Genomic DNA, 18,507 nt, shown 5'->3' with positions numbered 1-18,507 from the left:
TATTTATTTTTTATATAATTTTGTCATCAGTATTTTATTTTAAGGAGATAAAATGGTGTTTATCAACCTTGATTGACATAAATCAAATAATATCACATTATTTCAACAGTTTTCTTGGAGTGCGCGGGTTTTGGTGAGCTTATTTTGGGCTGGAATTCGTCAACCCAATCTGGCAACAGTAGTTATGTAAGGTAGGCCAATTTTTTGTGTGTTAATTTTTATTTCCTGCCACTGTGCAGGCTCTCATATTGTAAATGACAGTGTAAACAGCATAATAACCCTTTTATTTAAAGGCTTAATTTATGTCCTGTAGTCTGTTGCATTGCAAATGACCCGGTCTGTGTATTCCGTTTAAACGAGTGTTCTCACGGATACGCTTGTTGTGCTTTGTGGAGTTTTAATGTGTTTTATAGACTCGATATTGTTTCTTATTCAAATGTATTGACCCCTCCCCAGTCCACCCACACACCCACACCACCACGGCAAGTGAAAAAAAAAAACACCACACAGCATCCCCAACCTAAAACATCTTCCTGCAACCCTGAAATGTTGTATTGTCTTAACAGAAAGGGCAATGTTCCGAAAAAGTCACAAAACCACAAACCCTTTAGGAATACACCCTAAAAATGGCTTACTTGTAGTTGTACATTAAACAGTGATAGGATTAAGTATTTTAACATAAATAATGACACACTTCATCTTTAAGAGGTTAGAAATGTGCAATGAAACGATTAGGCTAAGTTGAAGTTGAAAAACTTCCTTGGCAAAAAGAGCAACACACAAAGAGAACGTGACAAGCTTTTAAACCCTTACGGCTACAATCTCTACTAACAGAGCTGTGGACCACAGGCTAGCAGCGGGCAGTGAGATTCTAAAGCGCCACAGCAGTGGGAGGCGCCCCAGAGCATTAGCCCAGCAACAGCAAATACAGTCTCTCCAGGCACATGTCAAATGAATAGAATGTAAAAATCCTTCATGATACATTAGGCAAACAATATCAGGATGATGTACTGCATCTGATGGGATTCTGAAGTGTGCAAACAGTGAACACTTCTGATGTCCCATAATGCCAAGGGAGCTGAAGAGTAAACAAATTCAGAAAGTTGGCAGAGAACCATGTGAGGAGTGTTTAAGAGCTACTAAGAAAGTTGTTTCTTGTGGTTAAAAACAACTTTTTTAATAGGGATGCACAGTATATCGTCACCATATTGCTTAGCCAATATTGGATTTTTTTATTAGGTATCGTTTAATTTTGAATATTTAATTGCGCATGCTATCCCAGAGGAAATAAAAATCAAAAATGAGATCTCTTTAACATCTCAAATGTTTCGCCTAGACAAAAATGAGGGTACTTCAATATCAAATGGAGATTTTTACTTGAGTCTCCTGCTTCTCACCCTTGGTCTCTCACAATGGTCTCCTTTAAAGTTTTAGAAAAGATCTCATCATATTCTAAACTGAAGACCCCAGTGGTCTCATATTTGTCCATGCCTAACTTTCTGACAAGATCTCAACAACATTACACATAGGCTTAGACTTTTCTCAAGCTAGAGGAGCTCTCACATTTGTCTCATTTTATGTTTAGAAGAGACTGAAACAACTTTACAAATTGTGCACCAAGTCAAGTACTTTACATGCTCCAAAGTAAAAAACAAATTCATACATTCAGAGTTTAAGCATATACAGTTAAAGAACAATTCCGGCGAAAAATGTACCTAGGGGTTAATAACACATGGTTACCGAGTCGACCGTTCTCTGGGATGTGTTTTCATGATAATCAAATGTAAAGAGTTGTATCTCTAAAAACTGATTAGCTTATAACACTAGTATATGGGGCATCGGATATAAGTAAAAAGAAATCGCTAATACCACTAACAAGGCTCAAAATAGCCTCACACTAACATGGTAGCATAATGAGGGTCCCTACATGCAAACCGAAGTTTGAGAACTTTGTAAGTGTACAGACAGTTTAAAGAAATTTTAGGAGAAACATCTGAGACACTATTGATACTTAAATTAGATATATTTGAGAATCTTAATTAAGCTTAAAAAGGGCAACATCTGAGCAATAAAATATTCCTATAATTGAGTCTTGAAAGAGATTGCAGCAAGACAATAAAGAGATGTTTGTTTCTTCTACCAAATTCTCAGTTGTGACACTTTGTCTCTCAAATATTTCTCATGTCTCATTTGTGTCTATTTTTATTTCTCCTAGGAATTTTAGGAGAAACATCTGAGACATTGTTGATCCTAAAATGAGAGATATATTATGAAAATCACAACTAAGTCTCATAAGCGTAAAAAGAGCAACCTCTGAGCAATAAAATATTTCTATAATTGAGTCTCGAAAGAGATTGCAGCAAGACAATAAACAGATGTCCTATGTTTCTTCTGCCACATTCTGTTTTTATTATTTGGCTCTCAAATATTTATCATGTCTCTTTTGTGTCTATTTTTATTTATCCTAAGAAATGTTAAGATGCAAATTTGAAATGCTATTAATACAACAATGAGATATATATGAGAATCATAAGTCTCAAATCATAAGCTTAGAAAAAGCAACTACTGAGCAATACATTTTTCCTCTGGGATTTTACGTCTGCCATCATCTAAAACTTATTTAAAGGGACAATATGTATCTTTTTAGGTATTTTATTATCTAAAATCAATATTTTTATTCATAAATATGTCCTCAATGGTGTACAAATACCTCGGCCAATTATCTGACTCATCCTTATAAATGAAGAATTTATTATCTTTATATACATGGGACGGGTAGGTCCACGGAGGCTTCCATGTAGTTCCGCCATCTTGCAAAACTATAATAGTAGAGAGGGACAAAAAGTACTAAGCCAACGCGTTTCCACAACGTGTTTTCGTTCAGAGCCAGCCAGTCACGTGACGTGAAGTTAAAAAGTCTAGATTGCATTGTTATTATGGACCAAACATATGCCAAGCCACAGGAGAAGAAAACATTGTCGCCAAAAAAGTCAAAAATAGAACGTAAAAGGAAACGTGACCGTAGATTACAGAAAACAAGAGTTAATGTCGCCAATGTGGCTAATTTTATATAGCTCTCCTTTTTCAAAAACAAGGATATTTTGCTACGTGCATAGAACTGTACAGACAATGAAAATTCATTGCTATTGCTAGACATAAATTGTATAAACCTCGGTCGCTTCTCTTCTCTGCCTTTGTAAACCTTCAATTCTATCAAGATCGTCTCTCGTAGCTGCCGGGCATCTTTGTCGTGGTATTGACTCTCGCTCTCCTCCTCTTCCTCGTCGTCCACCTCCTCGCCTAGATCCCACTGATCCACTGCCTCTCTTTCCTCTACCTCTACCTCAACCTCTACCTCTTCCTCTCCCTATTGTTGAATCATCTGATGATGATATCTAACAATGAACATAATTCAGAAAATATAACGAATAAAGAAGGCATAACCTATAATAAGAAGGGGGGGATGCGTGGGATTTCCCCCTTTCTAGTCAATGTATCCCTGCCTCTGCTTAATTATATGTATCCCCGGTGGGGATAAATTTATCCTCCCCTCAAAGTGATCATAGTGCTACTATATAGTGGCGAGACGGATCACAAAACTTATCACGGATCCGTGGTTTGATTAAAGTCAATTTTATTTTAAAATGATTACTCACTCACTCTTGAGCGTCTGGCGCGAGTGATTTCAATGTAAAGACGCGTTTATGCGCTTCTAGAGGTCCTGCGGCGCGGTGTTTAGTGCGGCGCGGTAGACGCGAGCCTGATTCTACTCCAGTTTGCTCGAATGAGGCGAATTGCTATCACAGATAATGTCTTTTCTATCATTTCACTGTAGCTCAGCATCGCGATGTCAAGTTAACGTTATTGCATGATCAGAGTTCATATGTGTGGGTAAAGATAAGCTATTAGAGTAAAAATATTGCGTTAGGCTACTTCAGTTAATAAGAAAAAAGATTTTACAATTCCTTCAAATGCAGTGACGAAGTTCATGTTCTCATGATTTATTTTTATGAATAAAAATGTTTCAAAACATCCCCCCCTCTGTTTTTTTCCACAAATCGCACCCTGGGCATAACTAATTACAATATTTCATGTTTTTCACAGTCAGTAATTCTGTAACATTCGTTTGTTTGTTGTCATGTTGCAGTTTGTTTGAAATAACACACCTGTTCACCTGAAGGAAAACTCGACGAAGTGCTATAAGAAGACATCCTGTCAAAGCTTTTTGGTACATATCGCCTACCGTAGACGCAACGCGCATTTGAAAAAGCGAGGCGCTGGAGAGCAAAATTAGTTTGAATGCAAAATACAAATTCACCACTAGATGGGAGTAATTCCTACATATTGTCCCTTTAAGGCTAACCTTTAGCACTAATAATTTAAGAACACTATTACATGTAATCTTTAGCAAACCTAAAAAAAACCGAGTGTCCATATATTAATATATTTTTCATATTTTATAATGTTGCAATGTTAAAATTCACTTTTAACATATGATTAACATATTTTTAATTTGATTTATTTACATAAAATAATATATAATTTTTATATCTGCCATTTATCAGCTGAGGTTGGGTCAAATTTACTTCTGCTTGGCAAACTTTTGCATTTAAAACACCGTCATTTCATAGGAATCCACATGAACAGGAGTTTCGAGTGAGGGGGAAGACATTTTCCATTTTACACCAAGTTCAAGTTGGTCACATAAATTCGCCGCATTGTCCAAAAGAAAGCTACTTGATTGTAAAAGTGAAGTCTTTGTGAGCAGTGCCTCATTGCTATACTATTGACAGACAGCGGATTATTATTGTACTTTTTTTGTCCAGGAAATTACGCACAAATTTTGGTAACTGCACCTTTTGCAGTCATAACAAAAACATTATAATCAGTTTATCAGTATTGGCCAAAATGTTACCATCATTGCATCCCTCCTGTTAAAAAAAAACAGTTTTTCTGTTTTTAATGATGGTTATAAGAACATACAGTACAATACCAACCTGGAACTTACACAGCTGGATCCCTAAAGATCAAACTTCACCAACAGTTGAGAAGTTTTTCATGCAATTCGGTACATACTCTGAAAGTCTCTCTCTCGATTTCTCAGCTTCTGTCCCTGACTCACACAAACACACAAACACCATGCTGAGCAACTGGTCTCTGATGGGCAGGGGAGAGCTGATTATGGATTCACTTTGCAGCGGGAGCCGCCCTGACGCTGGGGATTTGATTAGGGCTTTGACAGGTGCCAGTGCGATTGCAGGCTTAATCTGAGGAGTGATCTGCTTAGATAATGTGCAAAATGTAAGAAAGAGACAGAGGTGGCAGGAAACGGGGGGAGGCAGGTTGTAGAGATGCACTGAATGGCCCCGTGACAGCAGAGCTTTGCTTTTGATGTACTCACTAAGTCTAAATCATATCGCAGACAGCATGCTATCTTAAGAGTGATACTTCATCTGGTGCATCTAACAAATCCCGGGAAAGAGACTGAAAATGAGTGCATCTCACACTACAGAATCTTTAAAGCACTCGGAGAATGGTTGAAATGCTCAGTTACTGTATGGTAATGAGGGGAATGTAATGATGCCTCTGACTGCCATTGCCATCTCCTATTCTCTCACATGTACAGAAAACCTCCCCACAGGCTGTGGCAGCATGAACCGGGTCAATCACTGATGTCTCTATCATGGCTGTCCCTTCTCTCATCTACTTTCATCTGCTGTCAGAAATTGGGCTTTTCTCAGTCAATCAAAAACGAAGTAGAGATGGGTGGTGTGACCAAAATCTTAGGTATGAGTAATTTTGTACCTTGTTAACCATAAGCAATGTCCTACCAGCAAGTGCTGTTGTACGGAATATCACTTTGATCTTGCTTTTTATACTATATACAGGAGCTGATATCGAGTGGAAACCCATTTCAGAAAAAAAATATGGCCGGTTAGTCCTTACTTGTTCTCCAACAGTTACAAGAAGAAGAAAAAAAGTAAAGTCTCAAGCTTTGCACATTGGCAAGCAGCGTTCAGACTGGAATACAATATGCGAGTGTGGAATGGAGTGACAGTAATTTTCCTTCCCGTCTGAAATTATTCTTTAATCACTTCGCTTTTTACTCCAGGTTGCCCATTTCCGAGCGAATCTGAAGCCAAAGAAAAAAGACACTGCATTTGCTCCTGGCCACCGGCAAAATCACAGCTTGCATACCCTGATATAAATTATACACCGAGAACACAGGCAAGCTGAGTGATCAAATAGTGAAACATCCCATTCCCAATGGTGTTATACTTAATATTGGCAGTCTTGGAAATACACTTGACTAATCAAGGGTAATAGGGCCAGACGGCCAGAACTATTATAATCATTATAGTTATTTTAAATTATATATGACATAGTTCTTTTTCAAAACGTGTTATATATAACAAACATATTTTTGGATAATCCAATGAAAGACTTACTAATTACTATTTAATCAATTATTAATTAATTTACAGTCAGAATCATTGGCACCCCTGGTAAATATGATCAAATATGGCTGCAAAATAAATCTGCATTGTTTATCACATTATGAAATTGGTAGCCCTATATTTTTTATGAGTAAAATGTATCTGAATTTCTCATTTATATTTCAATATTTTAGTACACCAGGGTGACTAGTAATAGTCTAGCTATGACTTCTTGTTTCACATGAGTATACGTATGAGGAAACACAAAGGCCAAATTCCCTTAATCATTCATCACAATGAGTAAAGCCAAAGAATATAGTTCTGATGTGCAGCAAAAGATTGTTGAGCATCACAAAATAGAACGTGGCTGTAATAAAATAGCTAAAGCATTTAAAATTACCCCATGCCCACGGATACATATACAGCTGTATCTTTAATGTTGTGGGCCTATTGTTTTGCTGGAGGTCCTGGACATCTTGTTCAGATAGATGGTATCATGGATTCTTGCAAATACCAACAAATAAAAAATCTAAACCTGAAGGCCTCTGGTAGAAATCTTATAATCGGACTCCAGGTCCAGATCCGTGGTTGGATCTTGCATCAGGACAACAATCCAAAAAAAACATAAAAATCAACACAAAAATGTGTCACTGAGCACAAAATGAAGCTTCTGCCATGGTCGTCCCATTCCACTGACCTGAACCCTATAGAAATTGAGTGGGCTGAACTGAAGAGAAGAAGCACCAGCATGGAGTTGGGAATCTGGGAATCTGAAGGATCTGGAGAGATTCTGTATGAAAAAAATGGTCTCTGATCTCTTTTCAGATGTTCTCCAAACTCATCAGGCATTATAAGAGAAATCTTGGCAAAAAGAGGTAGCAAAACGTATTTAATAAAAGGGTGCCAATAATTATGGCCAACGTGGTTTGGAGAAAAGCATTTATTTCATAATGTGATGTCCCCCCCACTCTTAATTATTTTACTTCAATGAAAGGTTAGATTTTATGTGAGTTTTTTGAATGAAAGATCAACAATAAACAATGCGGATTTATTTTTACAACCATCTTTGATTATTTACCAGGAGTGCCAACAATTCTGACTACAACTGTATTTAATTGACTTTGATGGACCCAGACCAACATTTTAAATTATGCATAACAAATGAGTTACAAAAAGTCAGGCATCAGTACAAAAACAGTGGCTTTGCATTAGGCTATAATAACACTGTTAACACCAAAGGTCTCAAACACAATACAATTCTGAGTCACGTAAAAATGTGTTGCAAACAGATATGCACACCTGTGACCACACATCAGTTGAATTCTATAATAATGTGACAAGTTGCCATGTTGCATGGTAAACATTGACAACATTACACCACATCCATACTGGACACGAGTGGCATGTCAAAATTAATCGGTCCCTTAATAATCAATAAGACTGCACTGGAAGCGCTTGTCCACCATACAGTTTGCAGATAGAGTAAACTTTAGTTTTCTGCTTGGTGACATATTTTTAAAATTAAAAACCACAGATAGATTAGATTACAAATTCCTGCAGTTGAAAATGTTATACATATACATACACACTACCATTCAAAAGTTTAGGGTCAGTAAGAAAAGTGACAGGAACTGTTTAAAAAGATTTATATTTCAAATTATATTTCAAATAAATTATGTTCTTTTGAACTTTCAAAGAGTCCTGAGAAAATTTATCATGATTTCCACAAAAATATTTATCCGTTTGTTAAAATGAACACCAAATCAGCATATTACAATGATTTAAGGATCATGTGATGCTGAAGACTAGAGAAATGGCTGCTACAACAGCTGTGCCATCACAGGATAAAATATATTCAAATAGAAAACCTATTTTAAATTGAATAAAAATACAAAAACATTTTAAAATATTAAGACCCCAACCTTTTGAATGTAGGGTATTTATACAGTACATATACACATTTCTGGCTAACCCTATAGCGGATAGAGAGCGATTTAGAAAACAGGATTTAGTGTTAGAACTTACCAAGACAGAGACCGTCACTTTCCTCATATCCAATGCTGCAGACACAACGGCCCAGCGGCACCAGCCAATCACCATCAGCGCCACAGTACAGCTTGGGTGTGTCACGTTCTTCTGCGTTCTCAACACACGCCCCCCTGACCTCCACCAATGAAGAGGAATCCACCCGCGGGACAGTGTCGGGAAAGGCGGCAAGGTTTCTCAGGGTAGACGGACATTTTTTGTAATAAACTCTCACAGACACCAGGGCGATACATGCGCCCACATCCTGGAAGGCCAAGTAGAAACCCTTACGAGATATTGGTCCTACTTCCCGCACTTCGGTATTCAGCCTAAGAACACGATCGCCCAGATCTGTCTGTGTGAAACTCTCATCGGCGGCAATAGTATCGATTTTAGCATACTCGTTAGGATGAAAATGAGCGTTGGCACCATGTGGCTCATCTGTCTCAAAGTAGTGGAGGTTAAAAGTCTCCTTACAGGTGCCAGAGACCCAGGGGATGCTGTTGCAGTCCCGCAGAGTGAAGCGAAGCTCTACATAGATCTTCTGTGCAGCCTGACGGGGTATCCAGTTTGTACGGAGCCAGTTGTTCTGGTTGGGTTCCATTACGTGGCACACCTGGAAGGTGTGGATGGGCCGGTTAAGCTCATCCATCTCCGTGATGGCGTCCCACTGTGGAGAGCAAAGGACAAAGGAATGAGAAGATAGATAGTGGGATAATTGGAGAAAGCAATAGAAAGGAGTGAATGCTCAGGAAGGCTACTCTGTTTATGGATATCTCTATGGGATTCAGAGCAGCTGGAGCCCAGAGAAATCAAATTGAAGTTAGCTTCATAAAATTAACATAACAAACTTTTGTTTCACTGTAAAATGAAACAAACATGAAACAAAAAGCTATTACTAAGGTGATAGCTTGCTTTTTTGACATACATTTTCTCTTTTTTTTAATAAGCATATGTTATATTTTTTATCCTGTCTCATATTAAATATTGAGAATCTGTAGTTATAATATATATAATTTAAAATGAATTATATATAATCATTGCTTCATGTGTCATGGCAGATTTCCAACTTCCCACCTCTGAAGTCGTAATTATAAGCTTGTCACATTTAAGTGCTTTTTGTTATTGTTTTCAACAACAACAGCAAAATTCTAAAAACCAAAGGATTCAGTTTAATTTTTCGTTTTCCGTTCTGAGGTAGAAAAATTAAGAAATAGCTTGAATATTCGATTTCTACATGTGGGCGGGAATGACACGGCCCTTTCCTCTGATTTGTCAGCCGAAGATCAAACTGTTCCGTCATCAGTTCTTCCTCAGTTCCGGTCACTAAAAGTCCTCCGCTGCTGCTGCAGTTGTGCGGTTTTTTATCATGAAGTATGCTGTGATTTACTCCTAAGTGACTTAGACCTATATTATGCATCTCAAAAAGAAGGGTATTCGCTGTATTTTGGTTCATTTTTGGTGTGCGCCATCAAGGAGACCGAGATGCTAAAAGCAGTGCATCATGTTGTTTTCTTTATTTTTCAAAAGCATGACATTTTGTAGTCATTTTGAATGTACACAAATAAAAATATACATTTTATTGTTTCGAATATTATTAAACGATAGAGTAAATTTTTACCCCTGCTAAGGAACAAATCCAAGTGATGGCGCCGGCGAATCGCGCTTTAACAACATATTATCAGTTCACTTCTGGCATTGCTAACTTGACATCACAGCCTGTTCATTATTAAAATAAAACACAGTCAAACATACAGATAAAAAGTTATTCTGCTTAATTGAATTGGTCTGTTGTACAATATAAAGGCGCTGTTCCGTCAGTCACCATCTACGTCAGCAAATTACTTAGTGATAAAACACCTAGTGATAAAATACGTTGTTCATTTACAAATATGATATACTTCATCACTTGTTTAGTGATAATGCACAGTGTTTCCACTTGTGTGTTCACATATAATCAACATCTGCGCATGTGCAGAGAATTTTCAATCTCCCTGCACATGCTCTCTGGTCTCCATCGTCTTGAAGGCTTGCCTGCACACAACGGTTCAAGGTATATTATTCTTAACTTATCAACTTTTGATTTATTTCTGAACTTGTATCTTCAGTTAAGAAAATTTTATTTATTTAATATTATACTGTTTGTGTGAAAAAAAAGTTCTTCGCAAATTCTCGGGCCAGCAGTATGTGTCCAAATTTCAATCTTAACCGTTTTATTTCATGAGAAACGATCTGAAAACTGGGATTTAAGTTATACAGAAATTGTCCTTTAAGGATTGTTCCTTTGTTGCACAGATGTCCTATGGTTGAGTCGTTTTTTCTAAAAATTAACTTGTTTAAAAAACACTCAGTAGAGATTTATGAGATTATTTAACCTATTTATAAAGGAATAGTATTATTTATCAGAAGTAATATGTATTTTCAAACCAGACACAGTTAAACATTGATGATTTGAAGGATGACATTTTAAATTGTTGTTGTATTTTCAATTTAAAGATGTTATTGCTGTGTATGTTTACTTTTTAAAATACTTTGAGTCCACTTCGATTGAAAATTTCCATGCAGATTATTTGACAAAGCATATCAACATGTATAGGGAACAAAGACAACTTAAGGAATGTTTCTGTTTGATGTAGACTCATTTGTCTACATAGTTACAAAAAAATAACTTGTTTGAAACCCAGTAGAGATTAATATTTATAAAGAAATATTTATCATAATGAATGTGTATTTTCATACCAAACAGTGTTAATATTATTGCTTTGGAGACCAACAGTTGTTTTATTCAATTGTATGTTTGATGTATACACATTTCAATAAATGTTTAAAGAGGTGGTAAAGAATGATTTCACTTTTCTAACTTTAGTTGGTGTGAAATGTTGCTGTTTGAGCATAAACAACTTCTGCAAAGTTAAAACGATATTTGCTTTTAAAGAAAAGGACTACAACAAACGGCTGGTAGGAACTATACGACATTCCTCCGGGGTTATTGACATCAGCAACCCTAAAATGTACATAAACCCCACCCCCGGGAACACGCAGTCCATGTTGAGAAAAGTAGGCTAGTTGTATAAGAGTACATTTGTGAGTCAGCTCAAACTTTAGCATCCATCTTTTGTTTTCACATGCAATAGAAAGTCACTCTGTGTGCATCTCACAACAGTTCCTATACGAGAGATGTAAATATTACCATGACAGAATATCCCAATTGAAGATAGCACATCAGCAACATACATTCATCAACTAACCTTTCAGAGACGCCCTGTTGCATTCTACATGTTGTCACTTCTTCTTGAGTCTCTCTCCATCTTTGTCTGACTCCGTTTTAACATTAAAGACAGATAGGGTTGCCACCTTCAGTGTGGCAAAATAAGGGACACCCATTCACCCCCCCCCCCCCCCGCCCCCCTATAGAGCTTTTCGACTTTTTCCAATTTCAAACATCTTTTTTATATATCATCTGTAGTCTGCCACTTTGCCACTGTTTATGTGTGTTTTGTATGGAGCTAAATGAGTCTCAATAAAGATAAATGCACACACTACATTCACATATGCACACACAGGATTCATACATGCACACACATGATTCATAAATACACACACAGGATACACAAATGCGCACAAAATTCACAAATGCACACACAAAATTTAAAAAGCACAGAAGATTCACAAATGCATACAAAATTCACAAATTCACACAAAATTCATAAATACACACACAATTTAGAAATACAAACAACATTTACAAATGCACTCAAGATTCAGAAATGCACAGGGCAAGATTCAGACGTGTATTTCTGATGCACACACAAATATATATTGATTTACAAACTGCTTGCGGTCTGTGAACTTCACTGCATTTGTGTGTGAATTTTGAGACTCCCTTGACTTGGCTCGACACACAAATGCCTTTTTTTAAACAGGGAATGATCAGCAACCAATCAGATATCTCCCTTGGTTTAGCCAATCACAAGAACGCACCCCGCGTGGGGGATTGTTTACTCATAAGCCAATCACATGAATGCGTTCACACAGCGCGATATGCATGTGGCGCGGGCGCGGTGGAGTTCTGTCTGTCAGGTTGAGACATAGACATCATAGATAGACGCCCTATCGACCGCTACTGTATGGGAAGCCAAACAAACCAAAAGTGGGACGAGACAGCGGGGGTTTACAGAGCTCGCGCCGCGCTGACATGTCATCTGCGCGGTTCAATGGTCCGAGCCGCGCGGCCGACTCGTCAGCGCAGCGCGGACGTGTTTCCTAGCGACAACCAATGGGCAGCGCGGCGCGAACAATTCTCACCAGCGCTGCACTGATCAAACAGCGCAGCGCAAACCATACATGCAAATAAATGTACAATAAAGAAACCCCAGCTTCCTTACAAAAAATTGGTTCTCTGCTGAAGTTTAGGAGTTTTTCCCTACAGAAGACAAAGAAGAAGAAAGACTAGATGAAATGCATACATTTCTTATGTTTATTATAGCTATTTAATACTGTTAGTAAAGAGTAGTGTTGTGCGTCGATACTTTGAAGAACTGCACATATATAGAGGCTACGGAAAGAGCAGTACAAAGCAGAAACTTCAATGACTTTCAATTTCGTAGTCGTCTTGAGGAGCACGCCAACCTTCTGGAAATTATATCGGACAGTTTACATGTTCAGGTAATGTATGTTAGTAAGTTTTGCATTCAGCCATCATTTGTAGACTTTAAGCTTTTTATGTCTGAATTCCATAATCATTTGTTAATTTTGAATAAAATGTTAAAACTAAAGATCAATTTTATGTTATTGATATTTTGTGATATTGATTTATAGGGTGAATTCGGTGTGATTTGGACATTGTCAAATTTGTTATTGTCTTAAGAATAGTGAAACCATAACATTTTAATTCTAACTTCCAGATATCACATCACAGTGGTGATGAGGTCAAGGTCATTCTAAAACATTATCCAGTTTTAGACTAGGCTATATATAGGCGACCAGGTTGATTGGGAGGGACACTTTTTCCAATTAATCTCAATAGCAAAAAGTGTCCAAATCACACTGAATTCACCCTATAAATCAATATCACAAAATATCAATAACATAAAATTGATCTTTAGTTTTAACATTTTATTCAAAATTAACAAATGATTATGGAATTCAGACATAAAAAGCTTAAAGTCTACAAATGATGGCTGAATGCAAAACTTACTAACATACATTACCTGAACATGTAAACTGTCCGATATAATTTCCAGAAGGTTGGCGTGCTCCTCAAGACGACTACGAAATTGAAAGTCATTGAAGTTTCTGCTTTGTACTGCTCTTTCCGTAGCCTCTATATATGTGCAGTTCTTCAAAGTATCGACGCACAACACTACTCTTTACTAACAGTATTAAATAGCTATAATAAACATAAGAAATGTATGCATTTCATCTAGTCTTTCTTCTTCTTTGTCTTCTGTAGGGAAAAACTCCTAAACTTCAGCAGAGAACCAATTTTTTGTAAGGAAGCTGGGGTTTCTGTATTGTACATTTATTTGCATGTATGGTTTGCGCTGCGCTGTTTGATCAGTGCAGCGCTGGTGAGGATTGTTCGCGCCGCGCTGCCCATTGGTTGTCGCTAGGAAACACGTCCGCGCGGCTCGGACCATTGAACCGCGCAGATGACATGTCAGCGCGGCGCGAGCTCTGTAAACCCCCGCTGTCTCGTCCCACTTTTGGTTTGTTTGGCTTCCCATACAGTAGCGGTCGATAGGGCGTCTATCTATATGATGTCTATGTCTCAACCAACTGACAGACAGAACTCCACCGCGCCCGCGCCACATGCATATCGCGCTGTGTGAACGCATTCATGTGATTGGCTTATGAGTAAACAATCCCCCACGCGGGGTGCGTTCTTGTGATTGGCTAAACCAAGGGAGATATCTGATTGGTTGCTGATCATTCCCTGTTTAAAAAAAGGCATTTGTGTGTCGAGCCAAGTCAAGGGAGTCTCAAAATTCACACACAAATGCAGTGAAGTTCACAGACCGCAAGCAGTTTGTAAATCAATATATATTTGTGTGTGCATCAGAAATACACGTCTGAATCTTGCCCTGTGCATTTCTGAATCTTGAGTGCATTTGTAAATGTTGTTTGTATTTCTAAATTGTGTGTGTATTTATGAATTTTGTGTGAATTTGTGAATTTTGTATGCATTTGTGAATCTTCTGTGCTTTTTAAATTTTGTGTGTGCATTTGTGAATTTTGTGCGCATTTGTGTATCCTGTGTGTGTATTTATGAATCCTGTGTGTGCATATGTGAATGTAGTGTGTGCATTTATCTTTATTGAGACTCATTTAGCTCCATAGTTTTGCGTTGTTTCTGATTTTGAGGATTTGAGGAGGTAAAAAATGTTTGAGGAAAAATGCTCAACTTAGACAAAGTCATTTTTATTGTTATAATTGTGATTTCATAATATGTAGATATGAATCCAACTAAAAACTAGTGAAAATATGTATTTTAGTCAAATAGCAAATGGTGTAGCTCTGCAGCCATCTACTAAAGTGATAATTTCTTTACTTTTAAAACGGCATTTTCCAAAAGATGGGCAAAAATCTTACCCTAAACCATGTCAAATTATCTATATCCATGAACGTTAGAAATGTGGGTCTTTTATAAAGTGAATTTTACTTTTTTTTTTTTTTACTGTTTTTGTATAAAAAATATTTATTTATTTATTTATATAGCCTAAATTAAAAAATATAAAATAAATCCTCCTAAAACTATAAATCCTAAAAAAAAAACTATTATGTTGTTTCAAAATGACATTTTGTTGAAACAACACAAGTGTGACTTTTTTCCCCCCACACTAACATAAAAAACAGACATTATTCAAATTGATTTAAATTTTTTGTAGATCTAGAAAGTGTTGTCAACCGTGCAAAGTCTCACATCATTTAGACAAAGATCATTTATTTATTTATTTCGGCAAACGTCATTTGGGGTCAAAGACCTGAACAGCGCACGAGGGGTTAAAAACGTGCAGGTTTACAGCGCATGTTCACGAGACTCAGTCGCTATAGAAACAAAGACGCTAAAATGCAATCACGCAATGAGCTTCTCTACTACGAAATTGATTTCTTTATATTTGCTATTAGTATTATCCATACTGCAAAATCCTTATGTTTTTATTCAACTATATGTGGGCCTAATGTAAAATACGGGACAAATCGCGTCCCTTATTGATTTGATACGGGACGCATCATCTTACTTGTAAATACGGGACGATTCCGTATTTTAAGGGACGGGTGGCAACCCTAAAGACAGAACTGATGCTGTCATTTTAGTGTGTCTGCGTGAGGTAATTGCAGTTGCTAACACACATGAGCTCTTGAAACCCCGCCCTCTGCAGCAGCTCATTTGCATTTAAAGGGCCAGACACAAAACGGTGCGTTTTTGCAAACCCTCAAAAAAGTGACAACTTTAACATGCTATATAAAAATATCTGTGGGGTATTTTGTGCAAGAAATTCACACACACACACACACTCAGGGGACATCAGAGATTTATTTGACATCTTGTGAAAATGGCATTTTACCACCCCTTTAAACAAATTAATATCACTTGGTTTTCAAAAAATATCTATAGATTTATGTTTTAAATTTAATTTGCATTACTATTTTAAAATAAGTATTTATATTAAATCAACATACAAATAACACTGGGTGTGTGGGATTAATCACCATAAAGTGTTTCTCAACACTTTGAGTGATTAAAATGCAGTTATTTGGAAAGTAGTTAATTAGGTTACAACGTTACCATCAATTAAAAGTAATCAGTTATGTTACAGCGTTATCTATTCATAAAAGTAACGCGTTAGAGTACTCATGCGTTACCAAAATTTAAAAGCCGTTTGCAGCGCCTCACACACGCTGCAGCTTAATTGACAGACACGGCCCCCTTTAAATGCACCTATAAGTCGTGACTCCTGGCAATGAATAACGGCAGTCATCCGACTAAATGAACACTGCAGGATAGCAATAACAGGAAAGACAGTCATCAATAGGCTATTCCACATAGCGTTTTATTTATTTATTATAGTAGTAGAGATAGTAGTAGAGATGCGCGGATGGGCTATTATTTCAATAAAAAAAATCAATAATGCCGATATTAATTCAGTATAGAAATGCAGACATCCCAAGTCTACCGGAAGTTCCGGGAGTCTCCCGCATATTGATAGCGGCTCACTGATGCCCGCGAATTAGTTAAAATCCGGAATCTAGAGCGAGCGCGCCCGTGAGACAGAGTCTGTGCTCCAAACCGCGTAGCGCGTGTACAGCAGAGAGGGAGAGAGAGCAAGAGACCGCGCGCGTGTGCCTTAATGAAGCGCATGTAATATGATTCATTCCCCTATTTTCTTTTTTGGATAGTCAGATAACAATATTTAACAATGTATACATATATTTTTCATTTGATTGGTTCAACCGCCCGCCACCCGCCCGAATTTAATTAAAATATAATTTTTTGTCACGTCATCCGCCCGATCCGCGCATCTCTACTGGGTAGCCTAGGCTATATGAGCACCATACAAGATAACTCCTGATTTTTTCTTTAACTCTAATGCAGTTCGAGTTCTTCTTTAACCCTTTAGAACCGAATGTGTCGTCGCCGACACAGATCAGCTAGCTGTATTCATTGTACCGTAACTCTTCAACCGTTTGCACTATCAAAACCATTAAAAATGCGCAGAAACACTGTCTTGATCCTGGGGAAATTTTTTTATTTCTTTATTTCTTTGGGATTTTCCTTTCCTTAAAATAACGGATTACTTTTTAAAAAAAATAACGAAGTTACTGATTACTTAACGCACAAAACTAACGCGTTAAGTTACACATTTCACGAAAAAGGTAATTAAGAGTACTCTAACGCGTTACTTTATAACGCGTTACCCACAACACTGTTAAAATAAAACACTAGGGGCCCTATTTTAACAATCTGTAACGCAAGTATCAAACGTGAAATGCAAGTAACTGTGGCCAGATCTAAAGTGGGTTGGTCTGAAGTAGCTACATTACTAGGTGTGGTTTGGGTGTAAATAAAAATTATGTTATTTCAGCCAGCGCAAATACCTGTATTTACATCCGGTTTTCGGTCGAAGTCCAAAGTAGTCGATTGTCGAGTTCACGCGCGTGATCATAGGTAACTAAACCTATGCGCGTGAACTCGACAATCGACTACTTTGGACTTCGACCGAAAACAGGAACTAAATACAGGTATTTGTGCTGGCTGAAATAACATCATTTTTATTCATATCTTTCACATCTAATGCAGTCAGATTCACTCGTGTTCACTCTGAAGGAATCATCTAACATGGCTGGGCACTTGTAATAAAACATTAAGGATGTTAAGAGGCTAAAAGCAGGTTTATAACGTGCCCCATTGAAGTCAACAGGGTGCAAATTTTAAAAAGAGGATAACACAGTGTAGGCAACACCGATTTTTGTCGTTGTTCTCTGTATTGACAGCACTCCAAATTTACAAAAAAATTAGCTCAATGTTAAAATTGACCGGAGTTCTCCTTTAAGAGCAGGCGCCCGTGTTTCATGGCGGATTGTTATGCCAGGTGCACGCAACTTACATGATGGTAAAGGTGATTTCGCAGTCTTCAGAATTTTGTTTCCTAGTTCTTGACGGACAACCCACTTTGTCAGATGTCCTTATATGCCTACGTGTCTCGCCACTATTGATCAAACAGGTTTGATCCGTCATTACTATTAGCCTAAATAATTTGGGTAAATGTGTAAGCTAGATTTATGCCTATTTTTTCACATCTTCATGGACACCAGAATGATTTCCCTTGTGTGGAAATATTTTTCCTTGTAATTATGTATGGTTTGCAAAAATATGATCTGTTGCGTCTGTGTAGATGAGAGAAGCAAAGTGTATGCACGTTGTGCACACGCTACATTATGGCCAATGTGTAGTCAATTATTCTTTCCTTTTTGTATTAGTGTTTAAAATATTTAATTTGCAACTAATTATATTGATTTATATCTTCATTTATTATTATTATTA

The 18,507-nt window shown here is 37.3% G+C and overlaps 1 protein-coding gene across 3 annotated transcripts in view; it reads right to left on the bottom strand.

The window, feature by feature from the left end:
• epha6 (eph receptor A6) overlaps nt 1-18,507 on the bottom strand; it is a gene marked incomplete at its 3' end in the record, with an annotated part of 142,628 nt that overhangs the window by 85,748 nt on the left and 38,373 nt on the right. For all 3 annotated transcript variants that reach the window (XM_079615760.1, XM_079615758.1, XM_079615759.1), the window contains exon 3: nt 8,463-9,132. In XM_079615760.1, coding sequence (XP_079471886.1) covers nt 8,463-9,132 — 670 coding nt within the window. The remainder of the gene's footprint in view (nt 1-8,462; nt 9,133-18,507) is intronic.

Source organism: Phoxinus phoxinus, assembly GCF_949152265.1.
Source record: "Phoxinus phoxinus genome assembly, chromosome: 6".
In the NCBI taxonomy this organism is placed as follows: domain Eukaryota; kingdom Metazoa; phylum Chordata; class Actinopteri; order Cypriniformes; family Leuciscidae; genus Phoxinus; species Phoxinus phoxinus.
The sequence above is the reverse complement of the archived record's forward strand: the minus strand, read 5'-3'. Positions and strand labels throughout refer to the sequence as shown.